We start from the raw sequence: 21,504 nt of genomic DNA on the forward strand, positions 1-21,504 counted from the left end.
AAGATCCCACATGCCACGGAGCAACTAAGCCCGTGCACAACAGCTGAGCCTGCACTCTAGAGTCCCAAAGCCACAACTACTGAGCCCACATGCCACAACTACTGAAGCCCGCGCGCCTAGAGCCCGTCCTCCGAAACAAGAGAAGCCACCGTAATGAGAAGCCCACACACCAGAACAAAGAGTAGCCCCCGCTCGCAGCAACTAGAGAAAGCCTGCGCACAGCAATAAAGACCCAACGCAGCCAAAACTAAATAAATAATTAAATAAATAAGATTAAAAAAATAAAATAAATGTGGTATTGGTGTAGGGACAGACTATTAGTGAAAAAGAAATAAAGATCTCAATTTGTAGATTTTTAAAGCAGGACAAAAGCATTAATTAATTAATTAATTCAATGGGGGAAAAGATGGATTCTTAAACAAATGACACAGGCACAACTGGCCAACCATCTGGAAGGAAATAAAAATGGCACCCCATCTTATACCACATTCCAGATAGACCAAAGCCTTAAGTGAAAAGCAAACAAACAAAAACTAAAATTTTCATTAAAAAGTTAGTTTCTAGGGCTTCCCTGGTGACGCAGTGGTTGAGAGTCCACCTGCCGATGCAGGGGACATGGGTTCGTGCCCCGGTCCGGGAAGATCCCACATGCCGTGGAGCGGCTGGGCCCGTGAGCCATGGCCGCTGAGCCTGCGCGGTCGGAGCCTGTGCTCTGCAACGGGAGAGGCCACAACAGTGAGAGGCCCGCACACCGTGCAAAAAACAAAACAAAACAAACCAAAAAAAGTTAGTTTCTATATACCTAGAAATTAGTGGTTGGGTAGCCATCATCATCAGTTCTGAAAAACTGGAAGGTATTACAAATAAATGTAGTTGACTATACATATATTTTTTAAAATGTAAAATAATTCATAATAAAGTCAAGAGAATAAAAAAAAAAGTTGATGGAGAACTTTTTTATGACTGATCAAATTGATAATTGCCTAAACCCACTGATCAATATTAATGTCACTTAAAAGGGGGACAGCTAGACATTATGTATCTTTTGATGTGATGCAAAAGGAAGTACACAGTAACCCTCATGAAAATTCCTTGCAAAAATTAAAAACTGAATCTAAATATAATCATGCCTCTGGATCTCATTACCAGTTTATATAGGAAATATGAAGTAAAAATGAGAATACATTAAATGACACTATGAGGACGCAATCAGCCAAATCCAGATTTTGAGAATTCCTACAGAACAAATGATCCAATCCAAATGGGGGGGAAAAAGAAAGTGTAGGGGAGAGGGTCCTATTATAGACTAATTAACTTAAAAGACAATTAACCAAAGCAATGTCTGGACCTTGTTTGGGCCCCAATCCAAATAAGCCAACTTAAAGAAGACATTTCTGAGATAAAAGGAGAAATTTAGGCATGGACTGAGTATGAGGTAATATTTAAATTTTATTATCAATTTTGTTAAATATTATGATGGACTTATGATTATATTAAAGTAAAAAAGTCCTTATCTATATTTAGGAGTGAAATGATGCTATGCTAGAATTTGCTTTAAAATATCCCAGACAGAAGGCAGAGGCAAGGCACTGAAGGAAAGATGGAAGACTACCAGGCTACCAAGGAGACTGCTTTTGTTGTTGATGAAGTGAGCAACATTGTAAAAGAGGCCATAGAAAGAGCCATTGGTGGCAATGCCTATCAGCACAGCAAAGTGAATCAGTGGACCACAAACGTAGTGGAGCAAACCCTAAGCCAACTCACCAAGCTGGGGAAACCATTTAAATATATTGTGACCCGTGTAATCATGGAGAAGAACAGAGCGGGATTACACATGGCAAGTTCCTGCTTCTGGGACAGCTCTACTGATGGGAGCTGCACTGTGCGATGGGAGAACAAGACCATGTACTACATTGTCAGCGCCTTCGGGCTGTCCATTTTTTTTTTTTTTTTTTTTGCGGTACGCGGGCCTCTCACTGTTGTGGCCTCTCCCGTTGCGGAGCACAGGCTCCGGACGCACAGGCTCAGAGGCCATGGCTCACGGACCCAGCCACTCCGCGGCATGTGGGATCTTCCCGGACTGGGGCACGAACCCGTGTCCCCTGCAACGGCAGGCGGAGTCTCAACCACTGCGCCACCAGGGAAGCCCCAGGCTGTCCATTTGACCACCTCGTCCAGCCTGTGATTTTCTCCTTTTGTCCCAACGTTTCTCTACCATCTTCTAACCACCAGCCATCTAGTCAGTGATCACCTGTCTCACTCTCTTTAAGTGTGTTTTTGTGGCACTCTCAAAATGCAGAGAAAAAAACCAAATAACCACACTGTTCTGTGACCTGCACATCCTAAGTCAGAGGAATCATCACTGAAGGTAGTCAGGAGCCTGTCCTGACACTTGTCTTAACTTTGAATGGTTCTTTTCAAAGTTGGTAAAAGCCTAAATCTGCTAAGTGTGAAACTTTCTCTAATCTGAAATGATTCAAACACACTAATTTTCCATACTTTGTACTTTTGTTAGAATAATACATTATTCCAATTAAAAAAATATATATCCCAGACATTCTTTCCCCCAAGAGTGTGTGTGTGTGTATGTGTGTGTGTAGGTAGTGGGGGGAATAGATAAGAAAAAATTAGCAAAATACTGATAAATGTTGAAGCTGGGTGATGAGTACTTGGAATTTCATTGTACTAAGTCTCCCTACTTTTGTATATGTTTGAAAATTTCCATGAAAAAAAGTTTTTAAAAGATAGGAAAAAAGAGAATTTGTAAAGGAGCATTAAATAATCATGTTTCAAGATATTTGAGAACTTAAGCCAATAGTCATATTGCTATCTGTAGAAATCTAGCTCAATAAATGTTTACTTTCTATGTGTCATTTTTCAGTGCCCTTAAAAAAAACACAGTTTAGCATGGGAAACACATGCAAATAAAAATTACAATAGAATATGGTAAGATGTAATAATAGATTTATAAAGTATAGCAGAAATACTAAGGGATGGAGTGATTCACTCTACAGGAGAAGGAGACTAGGGCAAAGAAGTCTTCTTAGAGGAGGTGGTAGAGACTGGATTCTGAAGGAAGAATACAAGTTTACCAGGAAGACAAGCAGAGGGGAAAATATTTTCAGCAGAGAGAACATGTGGAAAAACATGGACAAATGGTAAAAATAAGAAGTGTTTGGAGAATTACAGATCGGCCAGATAGACTCCAGTAAGCAGAGTTTGAAAATTATCGAAAGTTCTAAATACTAGTGTTACAAAGATTTAGAGAGGGCCATTCATTTGAAGATTGAAGGAGAACTTAGATTAAACATGAATGCTTCCTGTGAGGTAAAGACATCAAATTGTTAACTGTGGTGATTTCTGAGTGAAAGGATTAAGGACATTTCTGTTTCTCTATATTTGCCAGTTTTAGAAAATGATTGTGTATTTATAAAATAATTTCCCCACTCTTTTCATATCTATAGATAAAATACCCAATTCTTTGGAATTAAACTTATTTATCTCTAAGGATTCAGAGAACTTCAAATTTTTAAAGTATTTTATATGTAAAAAATTTTAAATCCATTTACTTAAAAGCACTTATTTTAATTTGAAGGATCTAATAAATGATGGGAAAGCACTTAGCATGTAACTGATCTGAATTCCTTGCATATAATCTGAAGGAAACTCATGATAAAAATATTAAACACATTAATGCTTATGAACCTTTTATCCAGTAAGTATTGCTTCAATTTCGTTTGCTGATTAGTTTTGCCATTCAAGAAACTCAGAACATTTTTCAATTAAACAAAAATAAAACCTAAGATTTGTGATAGGTTACACTAATCCCCATTTCTTTTAAAACATGTTATTTATTACTGCAAATTAGAAAGGTGGTTTCACTGGGTAGATAAAAGTTACCATACTTAAGACTTTTGAGAGGCTCTCCCGACCTATCTTCTTTGAAATCAAATGTGATATTTTTGTGTGAATATTTTCAGTTCCACAAAGAAAGATCCTGTAAGATGTTCCAGTCGTCAATTCTCACTTAAAAACTACCAACCATGTTTGTTGATACTTAAGTGAAATACTGAAAGAAAATTAATTGAAATGATAAAACTAAAAAATGAAAACATTTATATTTTGGAAATACTGCCACTTTTCACGCACATATAAAATTCACAGGGAATCAACTAGGCGCCAATAAAAAATAAAAATTTTTAAAAATTCATAGGGAATTTAACATTTATAGTTATGTTGTCATTTTGCTGAAAATTTTAATGTAAATGTAATATGAGAAAAGTCATAAAAGGACCTTATGTGAGTCAAGTGAGGCTTACTTTTACTTTGTTGGTGCCTCAACCTACAGGAACAACTCTTGGTTCATTTCGAGATTAAAGCAAACTTCAAAGAGAACTATTCATCATGAAACAAGTAATATTCACTCTGGTTCCACCTCTATTTATTTTCAGATTACTGTTTCTCATCTGTACAACGAGTAAGTGCCAAGTGCAGAAAATACAGCAGTTAAGATTTTTCAGAGTTTCCGTAGAGAGGATACCTGGGTTTGGTAGCTGCCAACTGACCCCAAACTGCTTTACATGCATGTCACTTGAAATGTAAATATCAGCCCTAGTAGCAACTCAAAGCACTATAGATTCATCACCCTACTGTTCCTTTATTATCTGTCATACTAAATAATCTTATGTATTTTCCCTTATCAAAGTAATATAAACCACATTAAAAAAGTAAAATATAGGAAATTCCCTGGTAGTCCACTGGTTAGGACTCTGTGCTTCCACTGCAGGGGGCACGGGTTCGTCCCTGGTCAGGGAACTAAGATCTTGCATGCCGCGTGGTATAGTCCCCACCAAAAAAGTAAAATAGAAAAACAAACCATTCTATCATGTTAATATAGCCACTACTAGCATTACTTCAATTCACTTTAAGTGTGATTGGTCTTTTTTATTTTATTCAACACATCATAAGCATTTTTCTATATTAATACTGTCTTTGTAGCCATCATTTAAATGGCTGAATAAGATTTTATTAAGTGGCTTGGCCATAATTACTTAATTATATCTCTATCTTAGATGGTTATGTATTTTAAACCATTATAAACTATGCTATAATTACCATATTTAGCATCTTGCTTTTCCTATATTTGGATTTCCTTAGAATAAATTCTCAAACACTTAACATTTCCAAAGTACAATATATACTTCCAGAGGGAAGAGATATGGGGACATATGTATATGTATAACTGATTCACTTTGTTAAAAAGCAGAAAGTAACATACCACTGTAAAGCAATTATACTCCAATAAAGATGTTATATATATATATATATATATATATACACACACACACACACACACACACACACTTCCAAATTGCTTTGCAAAATGCATTAACAATATATGAGAGTGCCACTGCACCCTCACCAATGTGTATCAGTTTTACGCCCGTATTTTACTAGGCTCTGTAGAACATACAGGCTTGGTTCATATAGTGAAATAAGATTGTACCTAAGACACTAATCAGCCCTAACTCTGAACCACTAGGTGGAGCTAAAAATACAAATACACAGTCCTACCCCAGTATCCTTGGCGGAAGGGTTCCAGGACCATTCCTCAGATACCACAATTTGAGGATGCTCAAGTCCCTTATCTAAAATAGTGTAGTGTTTGCATATAAGCCACACAGATACTCTCATACTTTAAATCACCTCTAGATTACTTACAATACTCTATACCATGTAAATGCTCTGTAACTAGTTGCTGGGGGCATGCAGCAGATAGCAGTTTTACTTTTTGGAACTTTCTGGAATTTTCTTTCCCCTAATACTTTCAATCAGAGGTTAGTTGAATCCATGGATGCAGAACCCACAGGTATGAGAGGGCTGACTAAATAGTACTAATATTTCTCTCACAACACTATAGGGAGTTTTCATTTTAGTGATAATTTTCTGAAGCATAAGAGACAGAACTTTAGGTTGAATTTTAATAAGCAAGTTGGAATCAGACAGATTTATGAAATCTGTACATGGGACAAACTAGATTTTTCTCAAAATTTATACGTGTTTATATCTTTCCCATCTTGAATGAGAAACATAAGTGAGACAATTTTTAGAGGCAAGTACCTCTTGAAGAAGCCAGTAATAAGAGCTATGCCAGAAGAAGAGTAACATCTTATTTAGGTGGGTTTTTTAAGAATGTATTTTTTCATTTAATAAGGAATTTTATTTTTATCACAAGAACTGCAGGAAACAGAGGAAAATCTATGGAGCAATGGTCTAGAAGCCATGACAACTTTTATTAAGTTAGCCAAGTACTAACATACAAAAGGATCAATGGAGCTAAGACTATCACCTGTTGGGAACTTATGGCTCAGGAATTCTGGAACATAGCTCTGAATCCTAGATACAATTATATTCTACTACTTCTCATGGCAAAACTTTCCTCTTTATCTTTCAAAATCTAAAAATTTTCTGTCCATCAGTCTTTCCCCAAAATACACACACGCACACGCACAGCTATAATACCTTAAAGGATGGAAAGGAAGTGAATTTGGGGATTTTAGTTCTATTCTCTAATATATCTGGCAAAGAATAAGTGAAAAAAGAGAGAAAGAAAGAAAAAAAAGATACATCTAGAAGTAACATTTTCAGCTTGTGTAGAACTGGCTTTACCTTCTGTCCCCTAGTACTCTTCCACCAATCTGTATAGTTCCAGGCCCAGGATAGAAGAGTAAAGTATATATTCCAGATCCTTTGCCCCTGCCTCTCTCAGGCAATTACTAAAGTTCTTTTTCTTCACTATCCAAGTTTTTCTCCAATCTCTTTAGGTAGAGCTAGGTACACAAAAAAAGTGAGGAACATGGAGCCAGAGCTACTCTCCCACAATTCAACTGTCTTCACATAACACCATATCCTTCCTCTAGCAATTACTACTTAACTACATTCCTCTGATGTTTAGAATTCATTAATTATAATAAGGTTTATTACTGAAACAATAATTTTAAAGAAAAACACTACCAAAACTAGAATTAAGGAAATATGGTATGGTGAAAACAATCTAACGCCACCTCTGTTAATATGAAAATGTATTTATAAAATGTTTCTGATGAAGGCAAATACTAGCGCAATTAACTTCCTTCTATTATCTATACCTTTTGTTCTAAGAGTGCCCTGCGGAGGGAGACCCTCTGTTCAAGTTCCCGAAGCTCTCGATCATGTTGTGCCTCAGCTTGCATCTTGATTTTGCTCTGATATGCATTTAACAGCTCCAGTTCCTGCTGCAGCTGCATCTTTAAAACCTGGCACTCTGCTTCCTGTGCTTCATCCAAACGCAGCTGAAAGAGAGGAAAAAACCCAGATATATCCTACTGTGAGCTATTTACCCATGACCTATGGAAAGGAGGTGTGAGAAAAGACAGACAACTCTTTTGTAGGATACACAATTGTTCTCTCTTGTATCTTGGAGTAAACATCTCTGAAAAAGGAAGGCACAGTAACCAGTGATGGTAATATGAAGATAAAAGCTATCATAATCTATTAGGAGGATGCCTGAATAATTATATTTTTCTTAAGAAAAATCTAGAATCTGATTAGCTGATGTTAGACTCTCAATCTCTTCTCTGCAATGGAAATAACTACAGAACAGGGACCAGCAAACTATAGCCTCCAGAGCAAATGTGGACAGCTGCCTGTTTTAATTAATTAATTTGATAGTCCACTAGTTAAGAATGGCTTTTACATTTTAAATGGCTATATAAGTACCCACATAATTATCCTCAATTTTGTATCACGGACTACAAAACCTAAAATATTTACTATCTGGCCCTTTAAGAAAAAGTTTGCAAAACTCATATAGAAAATATTTTGTATTTGCCTTCACTAAAATGTGACCATTTGGATCCCCAATACAGTACTATTTTTTGCTCACTGCTTAACAAAGCTGCTGCTCTAATCCTCCTATACCGTTGAGATATGTGCTGAACACCTGAGGCAGTGGCAGAGAGCCTATTTAGAACCTCATGACTAAATGTATCAATGAGAATTCTATATAAATCATGCCTACCTCCAAGCAATGCAGAGAACAGGAAAAATATAGATAACCACTACTATTTCTCAAGCTGTAGGAGAGCTATCACTTCCAACCAGTATTTTAATTGCTGGGATTTCATTCAGGTGGTGGGATGAAAGGGGCACTGAATTTGTTTTGCTTAAATAAAATGAACTCACAGCTTGGGTGGACAGCATTTCATTAATGCTGTGGTCATATTGTTCAGCCAAGATGGCTAACTTCCGGGTCTGCTCCTCCTTGAGACGTTTCAGAACAGCTTTGTGCTCACTCTTTGGTGTAGTCTCCAGTAGGTGATTTCTTAATGCTTTGTACTGTCTGGTTTGGATTTTGCAGGTGTCCTGAAACTGCTTTTTTATTTGGAGTTCTTTAGACTGGGAAGGAAAAAAAAGATGTATATAATTTTTAACATATGGCATTTGTTATACCTTATGCTTATATGAAAATAAAGGCTACTAGGAGACGAGTAGATGAAAAACAAAAAGGTCAGACCATAAGGTTGCAGGTACAGTACTTTTCCACTTGGTTATTAGGTCAAACCATTAACATTCTATGTATTTTTATAACAAAATCTCTAATTTAAAACATCAGAATATCAAGAACCTTACTTTTTTCATAGGACTTCAGGTAATACTCACTATTTTACTAGCACAGTTACAAGTACATTTTTTTTAATAGATTTTTTTGATGTGGACCATTTTTTTTTTTTTTTTTTTTTTTTTGCATTACGCGGGCCTCTCACTGTTGTGGGCTCTCCCGTTGCGGAGCACAGGCTCCCAGACGCGCAGGCTCAGCGGCCGTGGCTCATGGGCCCAGCCGCTCCACGGCATGTGGGATCTTCCCGGACCGGGGCACGAACCCGTGTCCCCTGCATCAGCAGGCGGACTCTCAACCACTGCACCACCAGGGAAGCCCGATGTGGACCATTTTTAAAGTCTTTATTGAATTTGTTACAATATTGCTTCCGTTTTATGTTTTGGTATTTTGGCCGTGAGTTATGTGGGATCTTAGCTCCCGACCAGGGTCTGAACCTGCATCCCCTGCACTGGAAGGTGAAGTCTTAACCACTGGACTGCCATGAAAGTCCCAGTGGCACCACTCTTAAATACTGTCCTTGGTTAACAAAATTCTTCCAAGTTAGCCAGGAATGGGACAATGACATTTAGACATTCTCTTCTACCTCTGTATAACAGCCTCTATTCTTTTAAAAGTTTTTATTTCTAAAACATTGTGCCAAGAAAACTAATTATTCCACATCACTAGCCTAATGAGGGAAAAAAAAAAAGCTCCTTGAAAAATGTTTTTTCTATAAGAAGAGTAATACTTGTACCAAGAATAAACTATATCCCTCAATGTTTGACTCAAGTGAAAGCAAGACGAATGTAAGTTACAGTTGTTTCTACTCATTTAACACTGACAAAACATCATCTGGATGCCAGATGAAGAAACAACAGAGCAGGCGTATATCCAACCCATTCCATAGACATAGTACCCCAAACCCCCCACCCCAAATCCTAGTCAAATTACGTAAGTGCTAAAACTGAAGTCCCCCTACCTCCCTTTAAAGTCCTGGAAAAAGTTGGAAGAGGCAACCATTACTTAGGTAAATAAAAATGGATAACTTGGCATTAAAATCAAGTCAAAAAAAAAAAAAAAATCAAGTCAGTTTTGTTCAAATTGAGTAAGTAGATAGAAATACATAACTAAGAGGAACATGATGGTTTTCTTCCCTAGTAAAGTAACAGAACAATCTCCTTTATGGAAAATCTTGAGCTCATCTGTCATCAGAAGGAGACATTCTATTCTAAATCTGACTACAATTGTGAAACATTATTTTTTGCCTCACTTTTTGTATAGTATCTGTGAAGATTACACTAGTATTTACAAGCTTTCAAACTGAAAAGGCAAAAACAAAAAACAGGAATGGTTAAACATCAAACAACTCTATGCCAAGCCCTACAGAAATGCAGTCATATTAAATTTATGGTATGATGATAGAAAACTAACAAGCTTTCAGTCTGGTTTATTTCTGGGTGCTGCTGACTTTAAAACAGTCATTAATTTCACAGACATGTTATTTAACTAATCTTTTGGTGGGAAATTGTCTATTCTATAGCCAAAAGAGTATATACTCTCCCCTACAAAGACAAAATAAATTTGAAAAATCATTATGAATTCCAATTTTCTAAGCAATGACTAATGAAGATTATGTGAGTAGTCAACATAAGCTACTCTGTAAATGATGTTAATTAGCTGTTCGGAAAACAAAGTGAAATTTTACTCAGGTTCACAAGGAAAGGGTAAAAACATCTTAACTTTGCTTCTATACTTTTGTTCAAGACAGCTTGTTTGAATGGAGTTGAGTGGGAATCAAGAGGTACCATTCGGTGTGGCGTAGCTTCTAGATTTTGACACAGATTACCCCTGTGAATGAATTTCACTTCACTCCAGGACAGTTATTCAGATAAGGGGGTAGGGTTTTAAAAGAAAATACTGTGTTGGGCTTCCCTGGTGGTGCAGTGGTTGAGAGTCCGCCTGCCGATGCAGGGGACACAGGTTCGTGCCCCGGTCCGGGAGGACCCCACATGCCGCGGAGCGGCTGGGTGCGTGAGCCATGGCCGCTGAGCCTGCGCGTCCGGAGCCTGTGCTCCACGACAAGAGAGGCCACAGCAGTGAGAGGCCCACGTACCACAAAAAAACACAAAACATACCCCAACTACCACGCCATGGTCTCACCTACACTACCAAATACATAAAGAAAATAAGCAGAATGGGAGTAACACTGTGGTGATTCCACTATTCCTCTTAAGATAAGCACACACGATGAAGGGAGAGGGGGTAAAAAGGCATTTTTTTTTCATTCACTGGCTTCTGTACTGACTAGGAATTTACTGTCTTTTTTGGATACAAATCACACTAGGAGCAAATAAGATTCCAAAACTGTATTACTTGGAACAATAAAGAGAAGCCAACAGGTTAGTTAGCATGTTGACGTGTAGACTGTAATGTCAGCATTGGACATTTGGGTACATTAAAATAAGAATTTTGATTCTTATTTATGCCATTTCCTACAGTTAAATTTTTTTCGGTACTCTACTGAGAAATACATGAGCAAAAGTCTGTAGCTACAGGGCTTCCCTGGTGGCGCAGTGGTTGAGAGTCCCCCTGCCGATGCAGGGGACGTGGGTTCGTGCCCCGGTCCTGGAAGATCCCACATGACGCGGAGCGGCTAGCCCCGTGAGCCATGGCCGCTGAGCTTTCGCGTCCGGAGCCTGTGCTCCGCAACGGGAGAGGCCACAACAGTGAGAGGCCCGCGTAACGCAAAAAAAAAAAAAAAAAAAGTCTGTAGCTACAGACACTCCATGTCAAAACTAATTAAACATGCTTAAAATGAAAAGAAAAAGGTTTATTCAATTTCTTTATGACAGATTTCTATCTTAGACTTTTACTGCTTATATGGATGCCTTTTATCCCTATTCCCCTTTGTCAAGAAGCTTAGGCTAAAAGTACCTTCAGACTCTTAGGCTGTTGTCGAACCTCCATGACATGCTTTCGCCTTAGTTCTCGTTCTCTTCGCTTATTATATTCCAGCTGGTTAGTGAGCTCAGTTTGATGCTGCAGTCTGATCAACTCACAGCGCATCTTCTGAATTGTGTTGAGGTGGCGGAACTCCAGTTCTTGCATGGACTCATGCTGTCGCAGCAGCATGGCATGCTCTAAGTCCTTTTGAGTCTGTCTTTTATTTAACTCCTAATCCGTAACACAAAAGACAAAGGTATAATTTACAATGCTAGGGAAAAAACTCCTAAGAAATAGATTAATCAGGAAGTAGATGTAATCCTCAGATTCAATAATGACTGCATAGTAAATATTAGATTTTATGACCTTTACAGCAGTAAATGGGCAATTAGTAGCACCAATTTCCTTATTCTATTCATTTACTATTCATTAATACTATTTTATGCAATAAGCTTAAGACATAGCAAATTTATCTCAGTAGGCTGAATGTCCTTCCTTCTTTCTTTTCTTTCTTTATTGTTTCCCAATTTTATATCTGAAGAGAACTCCTAAGCCATTCTTTGAATTTCTTCGGAGTATTCTATTCAATTCTATTACAGGCAGTATACCCAGCACAGTATAGTGAATAAGAACATGGATCTGGCTCTGCTACCTACGAGCAGTCCTTGGGTTAATTGTTTAAATTCTCTGTGCTTCAGTTTCATCACTTTTCAAATGAAGATAATAATATTGCTATTTCACAGATTTAATGTGAGGATGAAGTGAGTTCACAAATGGAAAGTTCTCAGAACAACACCTCACACATGCTGCTCAATAAATGTTCTAATTCTTTTTTTTTTTTTTTCAGATTAAAAAGAACAAGCATAAAACACACACACACATACAGAAGTCAAACCTACCCCCTTTGCCCCTGCAAACCCCTTCTCCAGAGGCCAACAGTTTGGTGCAAATGCTTCCCAACCTTCCCCATGCTTATCGTGAAACATCTATTACACAAAAACATACGATTTTAAAAACTGAATAACATACATTATAGGCATATAATGTGCTTTCTTCACCTAACAATATAATGGATATACATCCAGATCAGATCAGTATATACAGATCTTTTTTTTTAAGTTTCATAGTAAGCTTCTGCTTTGCAATACCATAATTTTCCATTTTTTGCTTGATAAAGAAATTTTCATTAAATGTTTATTCATGATGCATCATATAATCATGTTATTATTTCTTTAGTATAGAGTTCTAGAAGTGGATTTGATAGATAAAAGCATATCTATCAATATATCAGTATCAATTTATATTCTTAGCAACACTGCACATTTCCCAATGCCACTATTAGGATTCAATGTTGCTAGTCTTTTAAATTGTTCTTATTTAATTGATGCAACTGTTTTAATTTGAATTTATTTAATTATTAGTGAATTTGAACAATTATGCTATACTTGAAATTTATTTTAAGCCACTCTTGTAAATAAATTAATCTGTGCTCACAGGTATCCCTGATAGTGAGAATATGTTTTCACTGGCATAAGAGTTTCTACATTTGCCCAATTAATAATTACATGACTATAAAAAATGTGTTAAATAATAACACATACTTAATGGCACCCATTTCAGTTCAAAAGGTATAAAGTATCCAATAATTTTATGGTATTTAAAAATGAACACCCCTCTCATTCACAGATTTAATATGTATTTAATAAATATTTATTGAATACCTACTATGGGCCAGATACTAGGAGGATATAAAGACCGGAACAAAACCAGTGACTTTAGAAAATTTCCATTCTAGGCAGGACGAGAAACTTACCCCCAAAAAGTGTGTATGTGTAAGAGAGAGAAGTGCAGAGAAGAACATTTAGAGAAGAAGGATTTGGACATTAGGGAAGGCACTTCTGAGGAGGTGGTATCTGAGGAGAGACATGAAGGGAGGAAGCAAGCCATGTAGATAATCTAGGGAAGAAGAATTCAGGCTGAGGGAGGTACAAGTGCAAAGACCCTGAGTCTGGGAAATGACAAACATACTTTCAGGAAACATTCTCGTTTCAAACGTACCTCCCTGACAAGGTCCTGTTCCAAGTTATGGCGCCCAAGTAACATTCTTCTCTTGAAGCGACGGCATTCCAGCTCTAGGTATTGTCTCTGACGCCGTAGAAGATTAGCCTCTTCTTCTGCTTGGAAATGCTGTATATTCTCCTTCTGCTTTGAAAGCCACTCCTGTTTTTCTTTTTTTGGGGTGCTCTGATTTTCATTCAGCTCCTGGCAACATAAAAAACAACTCAGTTTGGGCTTCCCTGGTGGCACAGTGGTTGAGAGTCCGCCTGCCGATGCAGGGGACACGGGTTCATGCCCCGGTCCAGGAAGATCCCACGTGCCACACAGCGGCTAGGCCTGTAAGCCATGGCCGCTGAGCCTGCGCGTCCGGACCCTGTGCTCCGCAACGGCAGAGGTCACAACAGTGAGAGGCCCGCGTACCGCAAAAAAAAAAAAAAAAAACAACTCAGTTCAAAATACATAAAAATTAATTGCATGAATATATCATCTGGTATTTGGTGCATTTAAATAAAAGTACTTAATCTGTGTCCTTTCTAATGCTCAAGGCAGGGCAATGACCTTAAGGAGGTAGGTAATATTTTCCTTTTCTTGAGTTAACCGGTGAAGTAGGACAGGAGAGAGAAATGTATGCTAGAAAACATGCATACCTTTTAGCTTTACACAGCTACGTTTATGATGGTTACTAGCTTTAAAAGAACACAATATTGGTAAATGAAGTAAAACACATCATTCTTTAAATGCTTCCCAAGAAGAGACATAAGGCAGTGCTTTCAGGTAAAAATTATTTATATGAATTAATATTAGGGCAAATATACATCTAATGTGTCACTTCTTGGTTTCTGACATTCTAAATATTAAGTTTTTGGCAAAATTATGGATAGACTCAGTATAAAAGACTTAGAAATTAAATGGAAAATCAACAAAACCATGGGAGAATAGAAACCCTTTTTATGAATCGTATTTAACGAAACAAATCAAAACCAGTGCTTTTCTATAGCATTTAAAATATCACTTTCCATGGTCCTGTGGACACAAGGAGGGGGAAGGGGAGGGTAGGAAGAATTCAGAGATTAGGATTAACATATATACACCATCATGTGTAAAATAGAGAGCTAGTGGGGAACATGCTATGAAGCACAGGAAACTCAGCTCAGTGCTCTGTGAAAACCTAGATGGGGGAGATGTGGGGGGCGGAGGTGGGAGGGAGGTCCAAGAGGGAGGGGATGTAGGTATACATATAACTGATTCACTTCACTGCACAGCAGAAACTAACACAACATTGTAAAGCAATTATACTCCAATAAAAAAATAATAAAAGTGAAAATAAAATATTACCTTACATGTGGTACATATATACAATGGAATACTACTCAGCCATAAAAAAATGAAATAATGCCTTCAGCAGGACATGGATGGACTCAGAGATTATCATACTAAGCAAAGTAAGTCAAAAAGAGAAAGACAAATACTATATGATATCACTTATATATGGAATCTAAAATATGACACAAATGAACGTTATCTACAAACAGAAATAGACTCCCAGGTATAGAGAACAGACTTGCTGGTGGTGGTGGGGAGGGAAGGACTGGGAGTTTGGGGTTAGTAGATACAAACTATTATATATAGGATGGACAAACAACAAGGTCCTACTGCATAGCACAGTGAACCATATTCAATATCCTGTGATAAACCATAATGGAAAAGAATATGAAAAAGAATATACATATGTAGAACTGAGTCACTCTGCTGTACAGCAGAAATTAACACAACATTGTAAATCAACTATACTTCAAAAATATATATATATTATCTTACAAACTATCTAAATGAAAATGCATTTATATTGGGCCAGATGAGAACACTGACAATGCACTCAATGAGGCAAACTCTAGGATGATAATTAATACTAATATATCTTCAACCTAAAAAGCAACAATGTTGCACAGTATATAAATAAGCCATCTTTCCTAGGTATAAGATAATTTTTCAAAGACTGCTAACTTTATGGTCCTTCCCCTGGTTTTCAAGAAAGAGATCAGTTCTTTATAACTTTAGTTCATAAGATATACAAACACATAAAAAAAATTTTAGTAGTTCTGAACTTAAGGGTATATGTGTACACACACTATGGGAAGAGAAAGGGCACATAAATAATCACCTGGGTATATTTTTCAAAATCTTTTGCCAGGGAACTTATCCACTAAGATTCTAGTATATCCCTTCCTCTATGCTAAAAATGATTGTTTTAAATGAACTCACACACATAAATACACACTAATTTGGCTTCTAAAAGAAAACGAATTTATTAGCTGGACCACCTGTTATATGCTTAAAGGATTACCTAAAGCAATGCACCCATAAAACTAAAATCTCATTTCACTGGGAAACGGATCTGTAAAACTGCATTTTGTTGGATATTTATTTACAGTTGGGGACCTATTTACAGTCTTTTCAAACCCAATGTGCCAATATAGAGTTTGGCTTTTGTATTACAGTCACAGGAATATATTACAGGTTATACCCTTTAGAGTTAGAAAAATCTTTTCAATGAAGCTCAGTTGGCAGCGTAGATAGAGCAAGCTTTTGTGCCAACAATATGTCCATAATAACATTTAAATAAGTGACTATAAATTCCTACACAAACAAAAGCATTACTAGCAAAGAGATTACTATTATTTTATCAAGACCAATTAATTTATCAGTGCCCTAATAATTAATTACATGGACTAAAAATTTCAGTCAATCAGTCTGTAAAAGGGGGTCTAAATTGAGACATATCATTTCTCTCTCCTGACTACTATCCTGAATAATTACCCCCTTTCAGAAACTGCCTTGGAACAATCAAGGTGTTCTTCAAAGTCAGACTACATCTGCTTTTAAAAGAAGTTCAAAAATGCAGCACATGGAGAGCAAATAAATATGAAATCGTGGAATCATAAATAAATAATCAGCATGTTTTGCTATTAAAGAAAATGTGATGAGCAAATATGCCTCTTATCCTTACTCTATGGACAAATTATTGTAATCTTCTGAGCCAAAAGTAAGAAGGTATGGTCTAATTTTTTCTTTTTTTAAAAACGTATTTATTTATTTATTTTTGGCTGCAATGGGTCTTCGTTGTTGCATGCAGGCTTTCTCTAGCTGAGGCAAGCAGGGGCTACTCTTTGTTGCAGTACACGGGCTTCTCACTGCGGTGGCTTCTCCTTGCAGAGCATGGGCTCTAGGCGCGTGGGCTTCAGTAGTTGCAGCACACAGGCTCAGTAGTTGTGGCGCACAGGCTCAGTAGTTGTGGCACACGGGCTTAGCTGCTCCACGGCATGTGGGATGTTCCCGAAGCAAGGCTCGAACCTGTGTCCCCTGCACTAGCAGGCGTATTCTTAACCATGAGCCACCAGGGAAGCCTGGTATGGTCTACTTTTAGAAAAAGAAATGTGTGGCTTCCTTTCACAGCTCAAGTATATTTTGGGGGGGACTCCCTTCCTCCCCAAAGTAGCGGCGGCTGGGGCAGGAAAGGGATGTTGCAGGTGACAATGAGGGCCTGGCCTCACCCTCCCTCTCTCAGCTGTCCCCGCCCTGCCAGTGACCCACCTCGGCATTGTGGCTCCCCTGTAACCTTTAATCTCATCTGTCTCGAGGGGAGCTCTGTCTGTCCGCATTTTTTATTGCTACCCCTGCCTGGTCTCTTGCCCCCACACCTGGCCCCAGGGCCTGTACGGAGGGACATGAAATAAATGTCCTGAAGCCCAATACCCGTCTAGATCCTGATGATTTCAGACCCGTCCTTGGGGAGCCTGCCACCCACCTCCTTGTCCTTTCCTGGGTCCTCAGGGATTCTAGCCCTGAGCCCAGGCCAGCCGCCCTTAAGTTGCTTCCACATCGATCACAGCTCAAGTATTTTATTTCTCGTCAGTCAGTTATTTAGTAAGTGCATACGAAAACTATTATAAATAAAATAATTTATATTTTTAGGAGATGATTCTTTTTAGATCCTACTCAATTGAAGATATCTGTTGAAGAGTAACTGTTGAAGAATAACTGATTAAAGTTTGCCTTCATTTAAACTGGTAAACATTTAGTGGCCACAAACAACAAAAGAAGAATTTATCCTAATGGTTCTATGAGTCAATCAACATCAATAGATAAAATCAATAAGGAGACAACTGGCGTGAAAATTTTTATAAAATAGATACCTCCTTAAGCTGTTCTTTTCGAAGTTTATATTCTCTTTTCTGGGACTCCAAAAAGCTGTTTAGTTCTTTCTTCTGTTGGGCCTGAATATGTTGCTGAAACTTTTTCTCTTCATTGGCCATCACTTTAGCCTATGGGAAATTTAAAAAATGGATCAAATTAGTTAAGTAGATTCAAAACAACAGTTTAATATATACCACTAAGGATATTTTTCCCCTTAAGAACATAAAATCAGTATAAGCATTACCAATACCAATTACTCAGCATCTTATTATTTGAATTTCAGAGAACCAGTAAAATGGAACTCATCTTTAATATGCTGATCTTTTACAGAATCAAAATGTTTTCACCTTTTTAAAAATTTTACACGTCCTCCCCCAAGAAAATAAAACAAATATATATCTATCCACAAATATAATTAAGTCATGACCTTTTATCTAGATTGATTTGTATATTAAATAATGTAATATACTCCTCTTCAAATTAAACCCTGACCCTTTTTTTTTTTTTTTTTTTTTTTTGCGGTACGCGGGCCTCTCACTGCTGTGGCCTTTCCCGTTGCAGAGCACAGGCTCTGGACACTCAGGCTCAGCGGCCATGGCTCACGGGCCTAGCCGCTCCGCGGCATATGGGATCTTCCCAGACCAGGGCACGAACCCGTGTACCCTGCATCAGCAGGTGGACTCTCAACCACTGTGCCACCAGGGAAGCCCCAAAACCCTGACCTTTAACTTATATATTAAGTAATATGAAAATGTTAAATATTAGATACATATCATACTGTTTTATTTTTGATTATACAGGCAATGCATATTCATTGTAGATCATTTAGGAAATACAGGAAAACACAAAAAAATCTTGTATGATTTTACCACCCGGAGATAACCAATATAAACATTTTGGTGCACACCCTATTTACTTCTATGCATACATACATTTTAAATAAATCTGTAATCATATTGCACATCCTGTTTCATGATTTGCTTTTCTAAATATGTATCTACCTCTTCCCGAGTTATTAAAAATACTACCCAATGTCCAACAGGATTCTAAATATCTATACATTCTTTCATCAAATTACTTCAAAAGCAAATAATTACTTACTCTGTAAATTATTTTGCCAAATTCTCTATTATGAGAGAGTAGTTCTTCTATTTTAGGGGGAAAGGCTGAACAGGGTAACTATAATAAATAATGCCTCAATGTGGACAAGCCAGACACATTTCTAGATATTGTGTGAATTTACAGAGAAGCTTACATTTTACCTGACAAGTGTGACTATCAAAATAAAATTTAACTGATGGGACATCAAAAACATTAAAAGAAAAGGTCTCACGTAACAAGAATCCTAAAAAAAGATACTTAAATCATATAGTAAAATGACACTTATTTGTAAAAAAACAAATGGGCTGGGACTTCCCTGGTTGTCCAGTGGTTAAGAATCGGCCTTCCAATGCAGGGGACGCAGGTTCAATCCCTGGTTGGGGAACTAAGATCCCACATGCTGCAAGGCAACTAAGTCCACGTGCCTCCACTAGAGAGCCCGCGTATGGCAAACTACAGAGTCCATGGGCTCTGGAGCCCACGTGCCACAACTACAGAGCCCATGCACTCTGGAGCCCATGTGCCACAACCAGACAGAAGCCGGTGAGCCGCAACGAAGACTCGGGCGCCACAACGAAAGATCCCACGTGCCACAACCAAGACCCAACACAGCCAAAAATGAAAAAAAAACACCAAAAAACAAATGGGCTGGGACTTCCCTAGTGGCGCAGTGGTTAAGAATCCGCCTGCCAATGCAGGGGACACGGGTTCAAGCCCTGGTCTGGGAAGATCCCACATGCCACAGAGCAACGAAGCCTGTGTGCCACAACCACTGAGCCTGAGCTCTAGAGCCTGCGAACCACAACTACTGAGCCTGTGTGCCACAACTACTGAAACCCGCACGCCTAGAGCCCGTGCTCTGCAACGAGAAGCCCTGAACTGCAACAAAGAGTAGCCCCCGCTTGCTGCAATTAGAGAAAGCCTGTGTTCAGCAATGAAGACCCAATGCAGCCATAAATAAATAAATATTAAAAAAAAAACCACAAATGGGCTAAATCTTAATCTGAACCTCTTTTATTATCTCTAACATTCTCTGTAATCTTCAATTATTCTCTGATATTAAAATGCTGCTATAAATTTAAGATAGGTCTCCAAAAATCACAGAGAAGAGAATCATGAATGATTTTTCGAGACCTAAATCACCTATTGATAGGTGATTAACAAACTCCTCAGATAATCAGGGTACCTAGGGCCTAGAATGGTTGCATGATTTACCCACTGTGATACTATAAAACTATCAGTGTCAGGAAATAATCCCACATCTGTTGCTTTCCAGACTCAGTACTTAATATGACACAATTTATATAAATGTTTCTTCTTTTCCCCAACTGATCTGCTTGGTTCTGGGGAAGATATATCCTAACATCAAAATACCATCTTGGTTAATTCAGAGATGGTTACAATCTAGAGTAAATAAGTTAGTAATACTGAATTGGCCACCTCTTTTTCCATAGCGGCCTGATGTTTCTTGATAAGTTTCTCCATTTCTGCAGCAAAATTGTTACGTTGTGTTTCAAGATCTTTGTCTAATCTGAGGCGATGTTCATCCATCTCAGCCTTTAACTTATTTTCCAGAGTCATCAGCTGCTTTTGATGTTGCCGCCTCATTCTCTTATAGCCAGACATTTGTTCTCTAAGCTCAGAGTCCTGCTCATGTTCTTGCATTTGCCTTGTAACCTAGACACACAAACAATGGAGAGAAAAGAATAAAATTAAGGAAAACATTTTTATTTCAGAAGCATTTTAGAGCACTCTACTACTTAGCCAAGTAGACAATCACTGTAAGAGATTCCAGTGAGCAGTTTCCAATTAAATTTCCAGGCGGTCTCCTAAAGAAATAGACACGCTGGTTCTAAAATTTATATTGGAATGTAAAGGACCTACAATAGCCAAAACAATCTTGAGGGAAAAAAAGTTGGAAGACACACATTTCAGTAATCCAAACAATGTGGAATTGGTGGAAGAATAGGCTGAACAGATCAAAGGAACAGAATAAAATCTAGAAATAGACCCAAATATATTTAGTCAATTGATTTTCCACCAAAAAGTCAATTCAAAGAGGAAAAAATGTGTTATCATCAAATTCTGCAGAAGCAACTGGTTCTCTGTATATAAAAGCAAAAACAAAAATCTTGACTTCTGTATCACTCTATATACAAAAATTGAGAATGATTTGACATAAACACAAAATCCAGAATCATAAAGTAGGAAAAAAAACCCCAAAATATCATCATGACCATAGCGCAGGCAAATATTTCTTGGGCAGGACACAAAAAGCACTGACTATAAAGACAAAAATGTATAAACTGAATTTTTTAATTGAGGTGAAACTCACATAATATAAAATTAATCATTTTAAAGTGAACAACCCAGCAGCATTTAGTATATTCACAATGTTAGGCAACCACCACCTCTATATACTTAAAAGACAGCTGTTATGCAGCTGCTCCCCATTCTCCCCTTTTGGTAACCACCAACCTGTTTTCTGTCTCTATGGATTTATCTACTCTGGATATTTCATATAAATAGCATCATATAATATGTGACCTTTTGTGTCTGGCTTCTTTAAT

At 37.7% G+C, this 21,504-nt stretch overlaps 1 protein-coding gene and 1 pseudogene across 3 annotated transcripts in view; one reads left to right on the forward strand and one right to left on the reverse strand.

The window, feature by feature from the left end:
• TAOK1 (TAO kinase 1) overlaps positions 1 to 21,504 on the reverse strand; it is a 151,309-nt gene that overhangs the window by 9,797 nt on the left and 120,008 nt on the right. For all 3 annotated transcript variants that reach the window (XR_004347492.1, XM_032616434.1, XM_032616435.1), the window contains 6 exons: positions 20,375 to 20,611; positions 17,833 to 17,961; positions 13,640 to 13,843; positions 11,573 to 11,812; positions 8,224 to 8,436; positions 7,149 to 7,331 (listed from right to left, as the gene is read on the reverse strand). Coding sequence is in view for 2 of the 3 variants with exons in the window: in XM_032616434.1 (XP_032472325.1) it covers positions 7,149 to 7,331; positions 8,224 to 8,436; positions 11,573 to 11,812; positions 13,640 to 13,843; positions 17,833 to 17,961; positions 20,375 to 20,611 (1,206 nt within the window). In the remaining variant the exon portion in view is untranslated. The remainder of the gene's footprint in view (positions 1 to 7,148; positions 7,332 to 8,223; positions 8,437 to 11,572; positions 11,813 to 13,639; positions 13,844 to 17,832; positions 17,962 to 20,374; positions 20,612 to 21,504) is intronic.
• On the forward strand, positions 814 to 1,869 carry LOC116745597 (annotated as a pseudogene).

The sequence above is a fragment of the Phocoena sinus genome, chromosome 20 (assembly GCF_008692025.1).
Source record: "Phocoena sinus isolate mPhoSin1 chromosome 20, mPhoSin1.pri, whole genome shotgun sequence".
Taxonomy (NCBI): domain Eukaryota; kingdom Metazoa; phylum Chordata; class Mammalia; order Artiodactyla; family Phocoenidae; genus Phocoena; species Phocoena sinus.